This window comes from Saccopteryx leptura, chromosome 5 (genome assembly GCF_036850995.1).
Source record: "Saccopteryx leptura isolate mSacLep1 chromosome 5, mSacLep1_pri_phased_curated, whole genome shotgun sequence".
NCBI lineage: Eukaryota > Metazoa > Chordata > Mammalia > Chiroptera > Emballonuridae > Saccopteryx > Saccopteryx leptura.
The window spans coordinates 53,589,585-53,609,281 of record NC_089507.1 but is presented as its reverse complement, the minus strand read 5'-3'; the positions used below and the strand labels follow the sequence as shown (position 1 = coordinate 53,609,281).

General features: G+C 39.1%; 1 protein-coding gene across 7 annotated transcripts in view; it reads right to left on the bottom strand.

The window, feature by feature from the left end:
* The window catches only part of SLC4A4 (solute carrier family 4 member 4), a 392,384-nt gene that overhangs the window by 46,795 nt on the left and 325,892 nt on the right, over positions 1–19,697 (bottom strand). For all 7 annotated transcript variants that reach the window (XM_066386293.1, XM_066386292.1, XM_066386294.1 and 4 more), the window contains 2 exons: positions 14,049–14,119; positions 6,730–6,921 (listed from right to left, as the gene is read on the bottom strand). In XM_066386293.1, the coding sequence (XP_066242390.1) occupies positions 6,730–6,921; positions 14,049–14,119 (263 nt within the window). The remainder of the gene's footprint in view (positions 1–6,729; positions 6,922–14,048; positions 14,120–19,697) is intronic.

Here is a 19,697-nt window from a genome sequence, read left to right as displayed (position 1 = left end):
GAATACTCTGGCCAATCAGTGCTGCCAACCAGATTTTTCAGAGGGCTTAACTTAAGTTGACTGCTTTTTGTGGGGTCAAATGCCCATAAGAATTGAAGTAGTGTCATCTTTGTTAAATGTTTACTACATCATGTTGTATTTATAACTAAATATACCTTTGTCATTGTTTAAAAAAAAAAACAATTTGTTCAGAAAAATAAGTGCTCTTGACTTTAAAAATCACTTTCCTTGGTACAAAATAACAAAAGAATTTGAAAATCTGTTTCTCCTTCACTGACAGCAAAGTCATTTTCTGAATGAGTTTCAATGGCATAATGTGGTCTGATGTTTCTGCACTAACCAGCCAAATGTCAGCCAGTATTAGTAACACTAGACGCAGAATAAATGCCCATTAGTTGTTTTAGTTTGACAGTTTTCACCATTCACCAAAAAAGTTTCTGAGAGAAAAAGGAAACAGAATGGAAATGTCACCTGATTTTTATAAAGAGTTGTTTATAAACTGAACATATCCAACTTTAATAGAATTGTCACTGGCCAAACTGTCAAACAAAAATCACGTTTCCAAAACTATATGCCAACTGTGGAATTCTAGACTGTCCTGTGTTTTACATGGATAAAAACCAAATGCATCACCTAACTGAAATGCTCATTATGTTTTCATTAAAATTTCTGAAGCCCTACAGTTTTATCTCATCCAGAAAGCCAGGCCTGAAAGACCACCATCAGCTTACTTAGGTCAAATAAGGCACCGAAGTGTGATCCCACAGGAGATATTTCAAATCATTCTCATTTGAAAACCCCAAAATCTAACTTATTCAACAAACATAAAGTTCCTACTATGTGTTAGGCCCATGAATTAAATTGTCTTTGTATTCTTACCATCTAGTATTATGATAAGCACAGAGGTACAATAATTTTTCCCAATATTGAATGAACATTCTAAGTATATGCTATAGAATATCTTTTTTTAAAAATAAAGTCATCAAAGGACATTCTGCTTAAATGTCATCTAAATAAAGCATAGAAGGTTTCCTAGCTGTTGATGTCACCTGGAATGTACTGATTTTATTTGTTTAAATGGCTATTACAACCAAGAGGTAAATTTACAAAGAATCTTAACATTACATCAATTCACATGAGGGTTAGAATTGTTACTTATTTTAAGGAGAGAAAAAAAAGAAAATTATGTAGTTCCTTAAGGAAGGCATCTTCATGCCAATTATCATATTTTTTGCTCCACAACACGCATTTTTCCCCCAAAAGTGGAGGGGAAAATGCCCGTGCAGCTTATGGAGTGAAAAATATGGTATTTTATTAAATATTTGAACACACCACTTGATTCAGAATTTTTTTTTTTTCCTTTTAAAAACCCTAGGTGTGTCTTATGGTCAGGTGCGTCTTATGGAGCGAAAATACGGTACATACATCAGCTGCCTACACTGAATTTGACATATTAAAGTATCGATAATTTTGCCTAATTCAGAGGGCTTTATAAATTATCCTAGTCACAGTTCTGCCCTGTCTTTATGCTTCTTCTCTCATTTTGCCACCAGATATGCAGTGACAGCATTTTTGTTCCATGCATATGGTCACTTGTTGGTATGGGACTCTTGAGAGAACATTGTATGTTTAATGCCCTGAGTCATCTGCCATAGATCATGGATGTTGCCATGATGCTTCTATAGGAAATTTTGATATTGAAAGACTTTGACTAAAGACTTGAGGCTGATCTAACAGACCAGGAGCTGTGCAGGACAGCAGACTGATGCACTCTTCTAACAAAAATGGGGATACAAAGGACACTGTCCATGGACTACTAGAATTCCACCCATGTCTCCTGAGCATCTGGACTCTCTGGAAAGGACTGACATACAAATTAAATTCCAGATAGCAAGACTGGCAAAAGCAAAGTCTTCCATCTTAAGTGTTCATGGTGATGGACTGAAAATGGCTTCATGGGTAACTGACCCTGGTCTTGGCAAAAGTAATGGGGAACTGAACTAAGGAAACAGAAGTATGAGTATAAAGGAGATAGATTATAGCAGGATAATCAAGATGACTGCAAGGAGGTCAGCTTGATCAAGGAAAATCTTGGAGAGTCACATGCAATGGATATCATCTTTTGTCAGAACAGATCCATTTTCTAACCCTTTCCACCATGCTCTCTGCTTTGGGAGGCTGACTTGTGTGGTCTACAATGAGCTCCCTTGCTCTCTGGAGTCCAGCTGGTTTAGTCCATGGCAGCCTGGACAGGTCATCAGGGAAGAGAGAAATCAGAGTATTAATTCCCTTAGTGGTGTCCCACTGAGCTTGCCTCAGGTTAGCTAAATCTATCTATCCTGGGTAATAGTGCCTCTCAAGACAGCTCTCTCCCCTTCTCTCTTCTTCCATGTTCCAGCAACCATTCCCTTTCTATTTCCTTTGGGATCAGTGTACTAATAACCCCATTGTGTCTAGCTCTGGACACTGCACTGTCTCTGTGGTTCCCCTACATCTAACCTTACCTTTTTGAATAATGCCTTTGTTAAACCCCTCAAATAATCATTATTTGAACATATAATTTGCTTCCTGCTGGGACTCTGACTGATACACTAAATACGATTTTAAAATTTTGATCTTGGGTGGCTGTGAGGATAGGTGATATTTTTAGCTGAGATAAAGAATACAGGAAGATGGCCTGACCAGACAGTGGTGCAGTGAATAGAATGTCAGACTGGGATGCAGAGGACCCAGGTTCAAAACTATGAGGTTGCCAGCTTGAGTGCAACTCATCTGGCTTGAGTGTGGGCTCACCAGCTTGAGCGTGGGGTCGCTGGCTTTTGCATGGGATCATAGACATGACCCCATGGTCGCTGGCTTGAGCCCAAAGGTGGCTGGCTTGAAGCCCAAGGTCGCTGGCTTGAGCAAAGGGTCACTCACGCTGCTGGAGCCCCCTAGTCAGGGCACGTATGAGAAAGCACTCACTGAACAATTAAGGAGCCACAATGAAGAACAGATGCTTCTCATCTCTCTCGCTTCCTTTCTGTCTGTCCCTCTCTCTGTCCCTCTCTCTGTCCCTCTCTCTGTCCCTCTCTCACACACACAAAAAAAACAAAGAATACAGGAAGATGAGTACATTCAAATATTCAAATGTGGGAAGAAAACCCACATGTTGGCTTTGCTATATGACAGCTGTGGGTCATCCATAGAGAGAGTTTGGTGGCAGCTACAACAATGAACCTGGCCTAAAGTTGTAGGTAATTTTTGGAAGTGTGTGAGTCCTGATCAAGACTGTAAGCACTAGTTTAATATAGATAATTTATTTAATCTAGGACACGGCATCAGAAAACTTTCTTAAAAATTATAGAATACGAGAGTTTTAAAGGATCTTAACTGCCATCTAGCTGAGCTCATCCTTTATGTATGTGGTGACGGAAATCCACAGCTGGCTGTCAAAGGGTACATAGGTGTCAGTCAGTGGCAGGGCTGAATCCACAGCTTCTAGGATTTCACGTCTGTGTCCTTTTCATAAAATGCAACATTTGTCTCTACTTGACTGGTTTCCATTAATCAACAAGTACTAAGTACCCAGTCTGCACCCAACTATAGTTTGTTATGTGATAGGTGAAGCATAAAATAGCAGTATAACAGTTGTCCAGCAGTCTTAATTGACTAACACCTCATACAAACGTTTTGTAGTGAGAGTACAAAAGAGAGATGACTGTGCAAGCTAAGGCAGACTAGGACATTTTGTAAGAGAAGGGCACCGTCACCCAGTGTTAACATGTTGAGACGTTAGAGGTTTCAGGTTGGTGTGAGTGAGCAGGTAGTAACCATTAGGCTTGATTATTATCACAACAATCAAAGACTAACTTATCATGTTTAAGCATATGTTTTCATTGTAAAATATAATATGGAAGTGTAAGAATCTATAAACCTATCTGCTCCTACCTAAAAAAAAAGACCATCCTTCTAAATGACAGCTTAAGTGAAAACATGTTTTTGCAAATGAGCAAGAAAAAGTCTGTGTTTATTATTCATGTATGTATACGTGAATTTATGTATGTGTTGTTACTATTCACTATACGTGTGAAGGAGGTAAAGGAGAGGGAAGTCTGGAAGGCCATACACTGAAACAAACGCTGCTCCTTAGAAATCACATACGTTTTCTCCTGCCTGTTTAGTGTATGGTTTGGTATATTCAGTTCTCAGCTATGCGCAGAACTTTCTTAACAGGAACTGTAACTACAATGCTATCACTATTCTGTTTTCACATACTCATGACTTTCTCAAGAGCATTTATCAGCGGCTGAGAAGTTACTTACTTGGACTCTCCTAAGGGTCAAATTTCTTTTAGTCTAACGAATATTTTCGATTTGGGAATTATTGCTGAAAGAAAAAGGTGATGTCGACATTGACAGTTAAAATGATCTCTATTCATCTTAAGGTTGAAATTAGTTTATTTTGCTAATTACAACTTAGAAGCGCTTCACAAATTTTTCACTTTTCCACCTGCTATGTCTGATATCAGACTTTGGAAACTGGCTGATGATTCCCAAGATGTTCAATGAATTCCTAATTGAGAAAGAAAGAAAACCTTAATAGAGAAGAAGAAATCACCCTGAAGCCCGTTCCTGGGAATCTGCTCTACAGGAAACATACACGTATTTCCCAGTGAGTGAATGTGTCACGAGCTCAGATATCTTCAGGGACAGACAGCCAATCTGAATGTGTGAAGCAGACAAGCCTTAGACATTACAGAGTTGTGCAGACAGTAACCACCTGAGAAGTCCAGATTCCCCAGGCCTCAGGTACGAGTACGCACAGGTATGTGTGTACAGGCTGTGGGCTAAACCAAGAACGGCTAGGAGCTGAATTTGCCTGTGGAATACTAGTTTGTGATGCCAGTTTTAGGCAGACTAAGTTGAATATATCTTTCTATGTTTCACTTTGTGGAATTTTTTCATATCTCGGGCCCACTAGTTCAAAACATTTCATTATTGCTGTGGTCTGAATGTGTGTTTCCGCAAAACCCGCATGTTGAAATGCTAAACCCCAAATTGATGGTATTAGGAAACAGAGCCTTTGATGGGTGCTTAGATCATAAGGGTGAAGCCTTTATGAATGAGATTCGTGGTTTTACAAAAGAGACCCCAAAGAGCTCCCTAGCCCTTCTCCAGCAAAAGGACACAGCAACAAGATGATGGCGATGAACCAGGAAGAGAGTCCTCATCCAACCATGATGGCCCCTGATCTTGGATTTCCCAGCCTCCAGAATGGTGAGAAATAAATTTCTGTTGTTATATGTCTCTCAGTCTATGGCATTCTGTTGTAGTAGCTTGAACAGACTAAGACAATAACCAACCATTCCCTTTATTTTTAATTTTATAAGAAGAATCAGAGAGTTCAAAAATTTCCTAGCTGAAAGTAATATATTAATCTGGTTTCATTTCCTAGGAATTAAAAAAAAAAAAAGGAACTTCAACAACTGCATCTCTTGTCTTTTAAATTTCTTCCACTCCTATATAAAACACAGTGGAAAGATTTTATGAAATTCCAGTATAGAGCAGTTTACTGATAAAAATCAGGTATCATCAAGATCACCTAAGAATTACTGACATCCTAAACACTGAGAATTGAATGGTAATTATCTTAGTTTCAGTTTTCAGGTTAAAAAAAAAATTCCATTAAATAAATGTTGATTTTTATCTTGTTGTCTCTCAAAGATTCCCAGTTTTGACTTTATATTCATCCAGGCATATTAATGGGAGACAGGATGTCTGCACAACTCAGCTCAATTATCTGTTTTTCCATACTATGACGTTCATCATTATGGGAAGGAAAGTTTGGCTCAGATAACACTCATACCTTATACCAATGCTTATGTAACAACACAGTTTTAAGTTTAATGCTACAGCGCATAATTCAACTACTAAATTACTCACATGGACAGCTGATGAGCAAGAAATTCTACATCAAAATTCCTAATTAATATGAAATGAGTTTTTGCTTGTATACTCAAACACTATGGATTTAAAGGTATTTTCTTAACTCGTGCATTATTGCAATGAATATGTCTCATTTTTTTTTTTCATTTTAGTCTAGTCAGAATTATGGCAGTCAGAATTTATGACATAATTATGTGACCAACAGCCTTGGAAGGTGTTTCTAAGCTGGACTATAATTATTTTAAAAATACGTATGCATACAAAGACAGGAAAGCAATTTTTTAAATGCACAAAATTATATCAGACAGGTTAAATTACAAGTGTCCTTTTCTTTATATAAAATTGTATTTCCGGGCCCTGGCCGGTTGGCTCAGCGGTAGAGCGTCGGCCTGGCGTGCGGGGGACCCGGGTTCGATTCCCGGCCAGGGCACATAGGAGAAGCACCCATTTGCTTCTCCACCCCCCCTCCTTCCTCTCTGTCTCTCTCTTCCCCTCCCGCAGCCAAGGCTCCATTGGAGCAAAGATGGCCCGGGCGCTGGGGATGGCTCCTTGGCCTCTGCCCCAGGTGCTAGAGTGGCTCTGGTCGCAGCAGAGCGATGCCCCGGACGGGCAGAGCATCGCCCCCTGGTGGGCAGAGCATCGCCCCCTGGTAGGCGTGCCGGGTGGATCCCAGTCGGGCGCATATGGGAGTCTGTCTGATTGTCTCTCCCCGTTTCCAGCTTCAGAAAAATACAAAAAAAAATTGTATTTCCGTTCATAGAGTGTAAATTCAATGGAAATTATTTAAAGCTTTAGTACTTACCATGGTTGGAAAATAACGACTCGTTTTGAATTTTTTCAGGGCCATAGAGGAGGTGTAGGTGCCCAGGAAGAGGATGAAAGACATGAGTGTGATATCAGGAACGAAGTCGCAGTTGTTCCCCAGGAGCGTCCCTCCATGTTTCAAACACTCCTTCTTCGACAAAGTTGCCCAATCCAAGGTAGTGTTATGGTACTGAAGAAGAAAAACAGTAACATTTTTCCTAGCGAACACTTGCATATCAAAAGCAGCATTTGATACTTGATGGGCTATACAGGGATTGTGCTAAAAGTTTTTTGTACACAGTCTGAAGGTCACCACTGCAGGGTGACACTGGATGATGTGTTAACGGCATAGCAGGTAAGCCAGGCTGAGGAGGCTAGCAATTAGGCTAGCAATGATTGAAAATACAATGAGAATGAGGCAGTCTGTTAACTACTTTGAGCTATAGCACTGCAATCACCTATCTGTTCAACAGAAACAAGGCACCAAGTTATTCTTCCCTGTCAACCTTCCTGAGAGTACACTGAGACACATGATATCCTAGGTCAGTCTGAAAACGTGAAACTCTCTGAAACACCTGTGTTCAAGAGTGCTTACTTTTGTAGTGAGCAGCTCCTTATGCTTCCAGCCGATGACCCATGACAGCCAACACTCCGAAAGTTACATTCTGTTCACTAAGATACCCACCATTTCTATATACAAATGAGCTATTTCTTTTCTAAGGAACTGAAGTTGGTGACTTAAGGAATGGAACTATAAAATATTGATGGCCCCTGATTTTTCAACTGCATATCCGAGTAAAATACAGCTTTCTTCTTGTTGACCCCGTCTGCATCAGGAGCACCATTATCGGAACATGCTTGAATGGACTGTGGGGTTGTGGACGGGGTAGCTATCCCAGCCCAAGTTACATGGCCTCAAGCTCACAGGGCAATTTTCAAATTTTCTTTTATCTCATCAATTGTTGTCATGTTGTCGGTGCTGTCCTTTTCAATGGCAGCTCACACCTGCTCCCATTTTCTGTTTCTACTGTGTAGGAGAAGCCTTTTTGCTAACGTAGTGAATAAGGCCAGGGCAGCCATCGGCCAGCTGTCTGAGTTTTCGCTCACATCTGCCTCCTTCTCTGGAGAACTGCCTTCTGCTTCATTAGAGCAACCTCACCTGGAATGTTATGCCTTCCTGCAGCCAATTACTGACCACGGTTATGAGGTGCTGTTGAATGAATATTTGGGCTCCCCTATAATTCATACTGAAACCTAATTCCCTATGTGATGGCATTTAGAGGGAGATGATGGAGCCTTCAGGACTGGCACTAGTGTCCTTATGAAAAGGACCTCACAGAGCTCTCTTGCCCCTTCCTTCCTATGAGGACACAGCGAGAAGAAGGCTGTCTATGGACTAGGAAGCAGGTCCGCACCAGATGCTGAATCTGCTCACACTGTGAAATTGGACTTCCTCTTGGGTCCAGGGCTAATGGGTATATCATGGGCTAACAGAAGAGTTATTTTAGACTACTTTGCAAATAAATATGAAACGGTGAATTTCTCCTGTCCTTTGGAAGCAGAGTTCAACTTCAAACCAAATGCATCATCAGCACCCTTTACTATTCAATAAATTTTCCTGATATGTTGATGTGAGTGTTCTAGTCACAAGAGACTATATATATAAAAGAAGACTCTCTGGCCAGAAAGAGTTCTATATTTTTATAGGCCTCAACATGTAAAGTGCTGACGCTTTTTTTTTTTTTTTTTTTTTTTACAATAAAAAATAAACTCTAAATCATTCCCTGGAATATTTTTTTCTATAATAGCTTCAACTTGTAAACCAGTAAATTGCATAATTAACCTTTTATCAAACCCTGCTTCTAAGAGGTGATTCATCATGTCTCATTTTGTTTTTCAAATTTCTGCATATGGATTTTTTTTTAGCAAAATACATTTAAAGCTTAGAGATCACAATAGGTAACCTATTTCTTTGTTTTAAAATCAGCAAAAATTTACTATAATTTTGGCTCAGCTCTTTGATAATAGCAGAATGCTATTTTATAACTAGAGTTCTGAAAGAGGTATAAGCTGCCCCAAAACAATCCTAACAGAAGAGTTTTATTAATTTTCTTACAGAGATTCACATTGAAGTGAAAATTACACAGATATCCATGAAATGATCGAGATGTTTTCTTGCTTATATACAATGCTTCATTCACTTATCCAATAAGTCCTTTATTCAAAATTTGCTGAATGCTCACCATGTAGAAGAACTCGAAGGGGACCAGGGATCAAAGCAGATTGTTTGTGTGATGGGTAGTGAGAAAATACATGTAAAAAAACGGGACCCAGGTTCCTGAGGGTCTCAACTAAAATCAACCTCATGAAAAGAGACTTTTAGTCTATTTTTTTTAATCTCCTTTACTAGAGACCCTGTTTATATTGAGTGGATTTGTTTCTGACTCTTAAAAGTAGAAAGTCTACAAAAAAAATAATTTAAAAATTTAAAATACTACACCATCCTCTCCAAACACAATAGTGGGGAATATATGAGAGAGGGTGGGCCAATGTCCATAGCCTCTGAAGCTAGCTGATACGTATGTGGGGCTCACTGCACTATTCTGTCTCCTTTTGTGCATAATTAAGTTTTCCATAATGTTTTAAAAAGCAGGAACAGGTCATCTTCAAGGAGACTAAGGACAGCATGATTTTTGCACTTGATTTCTCAATGAGAGAAGAATCACAAGGAGCCTCTGCACAAGAAGGTAAGTATGACATTCCACTTCTTACTAAAATGAACGTTAACTCCTAGAGTTGTCCTGAAGGCATATCAAATCAAAGCACTTCTGCTTTCATGTCTGATTGTCAAGCAGAATATATGAGACTATAATACCTCTTAGTCCCATGATTAACCGCATCCCCATGTAGATGTGATATGCTTCACTCGGTAATATAATAAGCAAAAAAAAAAAAAAAAATTAAAATTCTCCATTGCTCTCTTTGAGTATAGACTGGTAAAATATGTGCCTTTTAAAATATATATAAATGAGGGTAGTGCTACAAATGAAAGTCTCAAGGTTAAATAGTACATGTACTCAATTGGGGTGTTTCCCTGCCGCGGATGAGTCAGATTGGCAGTAATCTGCCATCTTACTTCATGATGGACAAGATGCATCTGAGCTGCCCTCCTCTGTATTACATGTATTATTGTAAAACATTCCCGCTAATTAGTTAAGATATAGAAAGTTGAAGGAGACCATCCCTCCCAACCTAACAACCAAAGCAAGCCAGATAAGCTCTAAAATTACAGTTTTTAAAAATTTACCAAAGATGAGGATGCAAAGAAACCTAAATAAATTCCCCAAAGTTACAAGACCTTCATAGGCGACCTCACCCCTGGCAGAGTGGCAGGTGGAAGATAAATCAACTGTAGATGGAGGTAAGGAGAAATAAGCCAAACTTTTAATGACTTTTTAATAGCTATCTGTAGTGACGATGAGAATTGTGAGGAGCCCTCGGCATGGATGGCGCCTGTATCCACCCACCAGACTGTCTCACAGTCCCGGCCGAGTGCCCAGGTAGTGTACAAAGGGCTGGAGGTGAGACAGGATCGCTGCAGGAAATCCCCAGGACACCGAGGCTCCACCTAATGCAAGAAAGCACTTTCAGAAGATGGGAGGCAGAGCAGAAGAGCTGAGGGAAAACCCACAGGGCACCCGGGCCCTTTTGAGTGAAGAGGTCCAAAGCATCTGGCCTCTGAAGGCTGAGGGCAGAGCAGTTGCGCAAAGAAAGATCTCCCAAGGCTCAGAGAAGCTAGGACAAAAACCAAGTTGTAGAGCATTCCATGGGGCATTCTGGGATGAAGGGCGTGTTCTTTTATCTTGCCTTAGGTGGTGGTTCCACGAGGGTATAAATTTGTCAAAATGCATCGCAACAAACACATAAGAACTGCACCTTTTACAACGTGCTTCAATTTAATAAAACAGCAACAAAAAGAATCTAATGTGAAAAATAAATACTAACTGATCCACTCCATCACCTTCTCAGACGAGACTGACCTTAGATTCTGAAATCTGGCCTCTCCCTTTGGGAGCTGCTAAGTGGAGGCCAGCGGATGGCAACGCGTCTTGTTTGGCTGTACAGTGTGAATGAACTGTGGCTGATCTCACACTTTCCCAGGGAACTGTGACAGTATTGTGTTCGCAAGAGGAAGGACTTGCCACAGGAGAAGGAGAAATCTATGGGGAAACTGATGAAGGTGAGACGAATTAAAGCCACAATGATTCCAACAATAAATGAAAATGATGGAAAACTTGCCCTTTTATCTCGATGGTTACTCTCGAGTTCTAACGTCGGTCTAAAGGCTCTAATGCACCAATTTTCCTGATCTTTCCCCCGAAAACACGCCCCTGTTGCTAGGAAGAAGGCAGCTTGTCTTCCCACTAATGAAGCTGAAGGGACAAGGCCTTGCTCCCTCTGACAGCACGTCCCCAGGCCTGGGAGAGGAGTCTCACTGATGCTCGGGGTGGCTTGTCGCTTCGACAGCACCTTTCATGACCTAATTCCGGCAGCAATGAAAAGAAGGACATGAAGTGCTGATGACTGTATGTCTGAGGAAAGGCTCAGGGTGGTAGAGTGAGCACAGCGAGGCAGACGAAGATCTCGGGAACCTGCCAGAAGCAAGGGCTTCCAGTTTCTTCTCGCCACCAATCTGCACTATGGAGGCAGCGTGGCCTCCTGGAGTGATATTAATAATATCTGAATAGAATTACAACAGACCTAACATTGACTGAGAGGTAAGTATGTGCCAGCCACTCTGCTAAGTCCTGCCTGTTTATGACTTTGACCCATACACAGTGTGGGGCAGAAGGAGGTTACAGCTGTTTGTATGAAAACTAATATAATAATTAATAAGTAGTAATACAGGAATAAACTATGTTTTGTGTACTCACAGTTGTAAACCTCCTTTTGCCTCGTCCTGCAGAATCTTTAGCGTAACTACTATTACCATCACCATTTTACAGACGGGAAACGGGAAGGTCCCTCAGCCTGTTAAGTAGCGGAGCCGTGCGTTTGAAACGAGGCAGTCTGACAGGAGAACTCAGTCTCTGTGACTCTTCGACGTGAAACACAGTTATGGTTCCCCCCAAAATGAAAATAGGCATTTTTGGAATTGAAAAGCCCTAAGTTCAAATCCTGGTTTTACCCTATCCAGGTGATATGGCCTTTGCAAGGTCAGTTAACCTTTCTAAGCCTCTGTTTCATCTATAATATGCAGGTTACATAATAATTCACAAAGTTCTTGTAAGGATTATAGACAATTAATGTAAAGAGTCTGGCCTCTAGTCAGTGTTCAATAAATGGTAGTTATTGCTGATGACAGTAAGTCATATTACCTCTTCAATACTCACATCTAGATCATCTGCCTATATGCTGTCTGTGTGTTTATGTGTGTGTGCCCGTACAAAGTACCCATAAAGGAATTGATAGGATAGAAAAGGAGAAATGAGAACTAGAATAAAAGGTATCTTTCATAATTACATATACACAAATGCACATTTTTTTCCTAATCATTTCTCTGAACATAGCAACTTAACACTTTAATTAAGGTGTGCAATTAATGCGCACACAAGCAGACTGCTGCCCGGGAGTAGTGCATATCCACAGGTACCAGAAGGGTCCACGCTTCAGGGTGCACGCACGGAAGCATCCTGGTCTACGACCAATACCACGTCTTGCAACCACCCAGACTGGTTCTACTCATTTATGGCTCTGGGACCTAGAGCAAGATAGGTGTCTTACCTTCTGGAACTTCAGTTTCTGTCATCCACAAAATGGAAATAATTACGCCTGCTGGTTTGTGTTAATGATTATAATACATATTAAGTTTACGGTGATTATAAGAGATGTAAAACGCCTCATTCCTAGTAGATGCTCTATAAGTGGCAGTTAAATTATAATCATCTATTGTGCCTTTATATCTTCTATCATCGTCACACCAGAAGTCAGCCACAACTTCCATTTTTTTCCCATGACTCTTGCAGTGACATCTTACTATAATTACTATATAGCAATTACTAGAGTTTCTCCCGGACTTGTCCAAAGATAGGGCTGAAAAATTCATTAATTTTAAAGCTTTCCTTGATTAGTTACAAAAAAAAATTAGGTTACAAAAAAAATTAAGTTAGAAACAATCTCTTTTTAAATCAGTGGAAGTAAGTGTTTTATTAATTTTTATTGCAAATTAACTTACGGTTTTAACCACAAACATTTTTTTTTAGTTTTTATTAGATTTTAATTAAAATTCTTTAAAGTGTATTTTAATCAAGTATTTCAAAGAAACAGGCTGGCTGCTCCAAAGATTGGAAACTAAACTCTTTTCTCAATGTGACTTTTAAGAGAACATACTGTCCTGCACATACAAATATAACACATGCATGCTCAAAAATAGAAGAAATAAAGAGGCAAAGTTAGGGGAAAGTCAGGGAAAACTTTTAAGAAGTCAAGAGAGCCACAGAATATGAAAACAAGAGAGAAACAGGGTCAAGTGAGAGTTGTCCAGGAAAGATACAAAACATCACCTTTGAAAGGGACGTTGTGTCTAATATCTGCAGAAGTGTTCTGGTCTCCTGCGAGATGGGCACTCTATCAATACAAGGTTTTATGGTTTCTATCTTTACAAGTGAGAGATTGATCTTCTTTGGTAAGAGTCCATATCCAGTGTAGAAGGGACACAATTGGAAGTCTGAAACGGCACTTTCCTCTTTTTCTCCAACACAAAAGATTCTGTCCAGTGTGTGACCTTCCATGCAAAACAGCTCATTTTTAAAAGCTTAGTTCAAGTCTCTTAAAGATCCTTGGTTACTTGCCATGGGAAAGGATATCATGTGACAGAGGCAGGGTTTTTTTCTAAGTGACAGGGGAAAAGTCCTGCCACAATCACCCTCAGTGAAGAAACACAATACCATTTGGTAGTCAGAAGAATTCTTAATCATACTAGGAACAGAGAGAGGACACCGCGCTCTCATTTCTCGGCTCCCTCTGCTTTACCTTGTGAAAGTATTTCAAGGTGACGGTTAAAGGATAAAGCAGTTAAATTTCTAAGTGGGGTTGAAAAGCCTGTGGTAGAAGTAAATATCCACTTTCATTTAAAAAGACTAGAGGAAAACAAGCTAACCAGAGCAAGGAAAGTGTTCTTTCTGTCCTACTATCACTGATTATTAAATATGTGTTCAGGCTAGGATTGCTGAATGTTAGCAGACACCATTTTATGAATCTAATAATTAGAGTATACAGCATGCAAGTATGCAGGTGGTTTGAAATATTGCCACTTACCCTGTCGACAGAAGACAGAGCTGACAAATCCTCTGGTGCCAAGGTGGAGTCATTAGATACTGAGATATTAACTGGAAAACAAAGGTAATTTTTACTACAGAAAGAAAATCAAAATGACCCAAATGCATAACTGGCAATTTAAAAAAGCATGGCTTGATATTAAAAATGTCTTCAATAACAACATAAGAAAACAATAAATTTTTCTTTTTTATAATTATATTCACCTTTTACCTTGATAAAAAAACAAAACGAAAATTAGACCCATCGGTTGTGCTGTAATCTGATAAGAAGCAAAGGCAAATATTTAAATGAGATGGTATTAAGATTTATTTGTTTCAGGTTTCACATTTTGCCTGGTGGAAGAAATGGCTGTTAATAAGTTAGTTGATGACCGGCTTCATGTAGAGTGAAGTCTCACAAACTGGTGTTTTACTAAATAAGAATTAACTGACTTGGAATTTTTGGAAATTTGGACGGTATGTGAGAAATTATATCTTTGCAAAATGTATAAAAACAAAAAAGTATTAAATAATAAATTATATAAATATAATTGAGGTGATTATTTAATCTGATTTTAAAAATTATTTGCTATAATTTGGCATCATTTGTAGATGTCACTTGCAGAAGAACCAAATTTATTTATTAAATGAACCCTCCTCTTGGAAATATTTGATGTTTTTTCTATGAGTCTAAATTAAAACATAGTATTTAAAAAAGTATTCTAGGCCTTGGCTGGTTGGCTCAGTGGTAAAGTGTCGGCCCAGCATGTGGATGTCTTGGGTTCGATTCCCAGTCAGGGCACACAGGGGAGGTGTCCATCTGCTTCTCCACCCCTCCCCCCTCCCCCTTTTTTCTCTCTCTCTCTTCCCCTCCTGTAGCCAAGGCTCCAATGGAGCAAAGTTGGCCTGGGCACTGAGGATGGCTCCATGGATTCTGCCTCAGGCACTAGAATGGCTCTGGTTTCAATACAGCAATGCCCCAGATGGGCTGAGCATCGCCCCCTGGTGGGCATACCGGGTGGATCCCAGTCAGGTGCATGCAGGAGTTTGTCTCTCTGCCTCCCTGCTTCTCACTTCAGAAAAATACAAAAAATAAATTTAAAAAAGTATCCTATAGCCTGACCAGGTAGTAGCACAGTGGATAGAGTCAGACTGGGGCACAGAGGATCCAGGTTCAAAACCCTGAGATCACCTGCTTGAGTGCAGGTTCATCCAGCTTGAGCGCAGGCTCACCAGCTTGAGTGCAGAGTCACTGGCTTGAGTGTGGGATCATAGACATGACCCCATGGTCACTAGCTTGAGTCCAAAGGTCACTGCCTTGAAGCCCAAAGTTGCTGGCTTAGGCAAGGGGTCACTCGCTCTGCTATAGCCCCCTGGCAAAGTACATATGAGAAAACAATCAATGAACAACTAGGGTGCCACAATGAAGAATTGATGCTTCTCATCTATCTTCCTTCCTGTCTGTCTGTCCCTACCTGTCCCTCTTTCTGTCTCTCTATCTATGTCAAAATAAAAAAGTATTCTACAATTAAAACATTATTCTTTATCAGATGAGCCATTTTCCAAATAAGTGAAGCTTTATGTATTATAATAAATTATTATTCAGAGTATTCCTAATTTGTGAAAATATTATGAATTAAAACTAATCAGTTTTTTGCTCTTGAGAATTATATAGTTTACTTAATATCTGAATTGCTAATTACTGTTTGGTTCCTAAGCGCCTTCCCTTCCCCAGGCTCCTCGCCTGTCCTTCTGGTGTGCCATGATTTGGGTTTAGCCTACATAAACATTTAAGGAGAACCAAACAGGCTTATTTGATTGTTAAAATTTAGAATGTAAGATCCGTCAGGGAAGAATAGAAGGTGCATGTCATGTTCCCTGCTTTTTCCCAGAATCTGCCCAGTTTGGCACTTAACTAACAGGAACTCAAAAATATGTGCTACTATTCAGTCTCTAAAAAGGAGGAAATCCTGCCATTTGCACCAACGTGGATAAACATGAAGCACATTACGTTAAGTGAAATAAGCCAGACAAAGGCAATACTGCATGGTACCACTTATAGGTAGAATCTAAAAGAAAAGGAAGAACAACATAAAAACAGAGAGTAAAACGGTGGTTGCCAGGGGATGGGGGTTGGAGAATAGGGACAGGTTGGCAAAGGGCACAAACTTTCAGCCATAAGATGAACCAGGTCTAAGGATCTAACATGAAAAAAATGGTGACTCTAATTAATAATACCATATTGTATAATTAAAATTTGCTCAGAGTACAACTTAAGTGTCCTCACCAAATAAACATGTGAAGTTATAGCTGCGTTAAATATCTTGGGAAAATTTTCACAATGTATATGTAAATGAAATCATATTGCACACTTTAAGTATACTAAAATTTTGTCAATTATATTTCAATAAAGCTAAAAAAATATTTGTTTACTGTCAATAAAAGAAGCTAAGAAAGGGGCCATTTAATTTGTACACATAAATGAATGAGAGCAGATAAAGTCAAACAAAATGAAGGAAAGCAAATAAAAGGAGAGGAAATATTCAGCCTGAGTCCTAGTTCTTCTCTGTTTTAGAATTCATTCTGATCTTTGAACTGTTAAACTTTTAACCTAGAGCTAGCTGCTGCCAGGGCTTTCCTATTTCCTTGGTAAAACAAGCATGCATACAAACTGTCTTTCTGTATATTCTCTGTTCCATTACAGGTTACAGATAGAATCAAAACAGGTTAAAGGATGGTTGGCCCAAACAATAAAACCAAACATGAATCCATTCCCAAAAGAAAGATATCCTGAAATTACTAGGAACAAAAACCTAGATTTTTATTACTATTTTGTTCTAAAAATTTTAAAGCACATTTCTTACATTATTTCATTTATTCACTCAAAAACATTCAAGACCAGCTTGACCTGTGGTGGCGCAGGGGATAGAGCATCAACCTGGACTGCTGAGGTCGCCAGTTGGAAATCCCAAGCTTGCCTGCTCAAGGCACATACCAGAAGCAACTATGAGTTAGTGGATGCTTCCCACATCCCTCCCCACCATTTTCACTCTCTCTTTCAAATCAATGAATAAAATCTCAAAAAAAATAAAATAAAACATTCAAGACTGTATAGCAGGTATACTTTTATACCCTGTTTATTTGGATGGGTCTCTGAAGCATGCCACGCCAGGTTTTGTGCCCAGGATGACAGTCAATCAGAAGTAGAGTGGGTACCCAACCTGTTCAGTATTCTTTCTTTTCCTACTAGCATTTCTAATTATCAAAATCAAGATGATTTATGTGGCCACCAAATTCAAGGATGTCAGATGATGTGAATCTTGACTATAAGCTGCAATGTCTGACCTGTCTGAGCATTTGAAGAAAAGCAGCGTATGTGAAATTACAGACACAATCTGGATGGAGTCTGGGAAGCTGTTCTTCCTGAGCTAGATTCTTTCATGTGATTTTATGAGCCTCCTGTCACAAGAGTGTCTTTTTGCAGCACACTTTTTTTTTACATAAAAACAAGGACTAAGGAGTGACAGGAAAAAATAGTCAATGTCCTTTTTTGTGTGAAATGAATGACAGATTAATAAATACCATGAGTAAACTAAAATAGGATTACAATCTGAACTTTTAGGAACTGCTCTGAAGTTTTGGATACATGTCAATTCTGCTCATAAAATTCCTTTTATCTTTTCAGTTTTCCTCTGAGATAAACTATTGAAGCCCATTGGCTCTCAAAATACTGGCACCATAAGACCGGTATAGAAAGGACAGTAAAAAAATATAAACTTTCATACTTATTTTAATAAGCAGCTGCTTCAAGAGAAAGACTTCAAAATAAATATATAAACAAGCACTTCCATAAATATATATTGGCAGACTATGGTAGAGTCCATAAATAAGATTAAAAGTTAATTTATTTAAGCTCCCAGAGGAAAAAAAAATGATCAATTCCAATTGGGAGCTTGGTCTTCAAGAGCCATTGGTCATCATTTGGATATACACACACACACAATGCAAATATTTTGGCAACCAACTGCAGCATGGTCTGTTTATATAGAATTTGCAATATCTTTAATTGGGTTTCTGGAAAGGTCAAATGGAAAAGCCAAAACACGCTGCATTCTGTCTTCATTTTTTGCTTAGCACCATGGCTTATGAAGCAAAGAAACTCTTTGCCCTAAGATTCTGGCTCATTTAGAATTAGCCAATTGTTACTGGGACAGTCTGTGTCCCATACTTGGTTTCAGGGAGTTTCCGCAGGTTGATCGTTTTATGTTACTTGGCTTTTCACTTCTTGATCCTCCTTCCCTTGTATCAAATTCTAGCTGATCCTCTGGAACAGAGGAATAATCATGGTCAGTAACAGATATTTAAACATGTGTCTGTGAGTTTTCAATCTTTAGCTGGTATTTCCTTCTTTCTCTTTAATGAGAGATCTAGAGAAAGAACAGGCTGCAGGAGCTATGCGTGGACTTATACAGTTGTCCTTGTTAGTAGACCTCCTACAGAGGGACTATCAACTGCACTGTTTAAGGCTGTCCTTCTTTCTCCTCTAGTAACCTGGCACCTTGATTCCTCGGCTTTACACATTAGCAGGAAATGTACCATCAAGAATACACACAAAAGAGCACCCGAGGCCACGAGGTCAAGTACGAGCAAAAGCTGGCCACTGAGGCAGCTCTATCTGCTCTGATGTACCAGCCCATCACAATGCAGAGAAAGAACACTGGGAGAACCATAATGGAATTCTGGCTCCACCAGCTTCAGAAACACGGGTTCCCAAACTCCCTCGCCACATAATCTTGAGGAAGTTACCTCACTCTCTTGACTACAAGTCCCTCCTTTGTGAAACTGGATTTGAAGCCACTTACCTCATAAGGTTACTGTATGAATTAAATAAAACAATAGAGGCAAAACTGTTAGCACCGTGCCCAGGACCAGGTAAGAGGGAAATAAATGCAGTTAAGATGATCATTAGCTTTATGACCTGGAAAAATAGAACTTCATTCTGGGAAAGAATGTTAGCTAACTCACAAGTTCATGTCATGCCTAAATACATATATATTATAATATTATAATATAGATATTAAAATATAAGTTATTGCAATCCCCTAATAAAATGTCTGACCTTTGAATGGTGCTTAGTAAACATTAGCCAGGTCTGAATATATACTATCCACATAGCTATGGGGTTACAATAATGTGAAATTGACTAAGCTGCTCTGAATTAGAATGAATTTATGAGTATTCTTCATGATCATAAAACTTTAATGTTTTATTCTATTCTATTTAAGCAACATCTTTAGGAAACTGAACTACTGGAAAATAGATACAGAATAAAATTGAATAAGCTTCTTGCCTCCCTGGTCGTGTCAGATTTATTTAAGGCTCTGGAAAACTTGAGCACAAGCCTTGTGATAAATTTAAATATTTATGCTTTAAATTTCTAGATCAGTAAAAGGGCAAATACTTTTTGTAGGGACCACAAGGCAAGTGAGGAAAACTTTGAGAGAAGTAGCTCTTAAGAAAATTACCTACCAGTATTTCAGACTTTATTCTGAAAACAAAATTAATAGAAAGTTTTTCTTGTTATTATTCTTTTTGTTTCTCTAAGTATTTTTTAAAATTTTTTTAAAGATTCCATTCATTGATTTTAGAG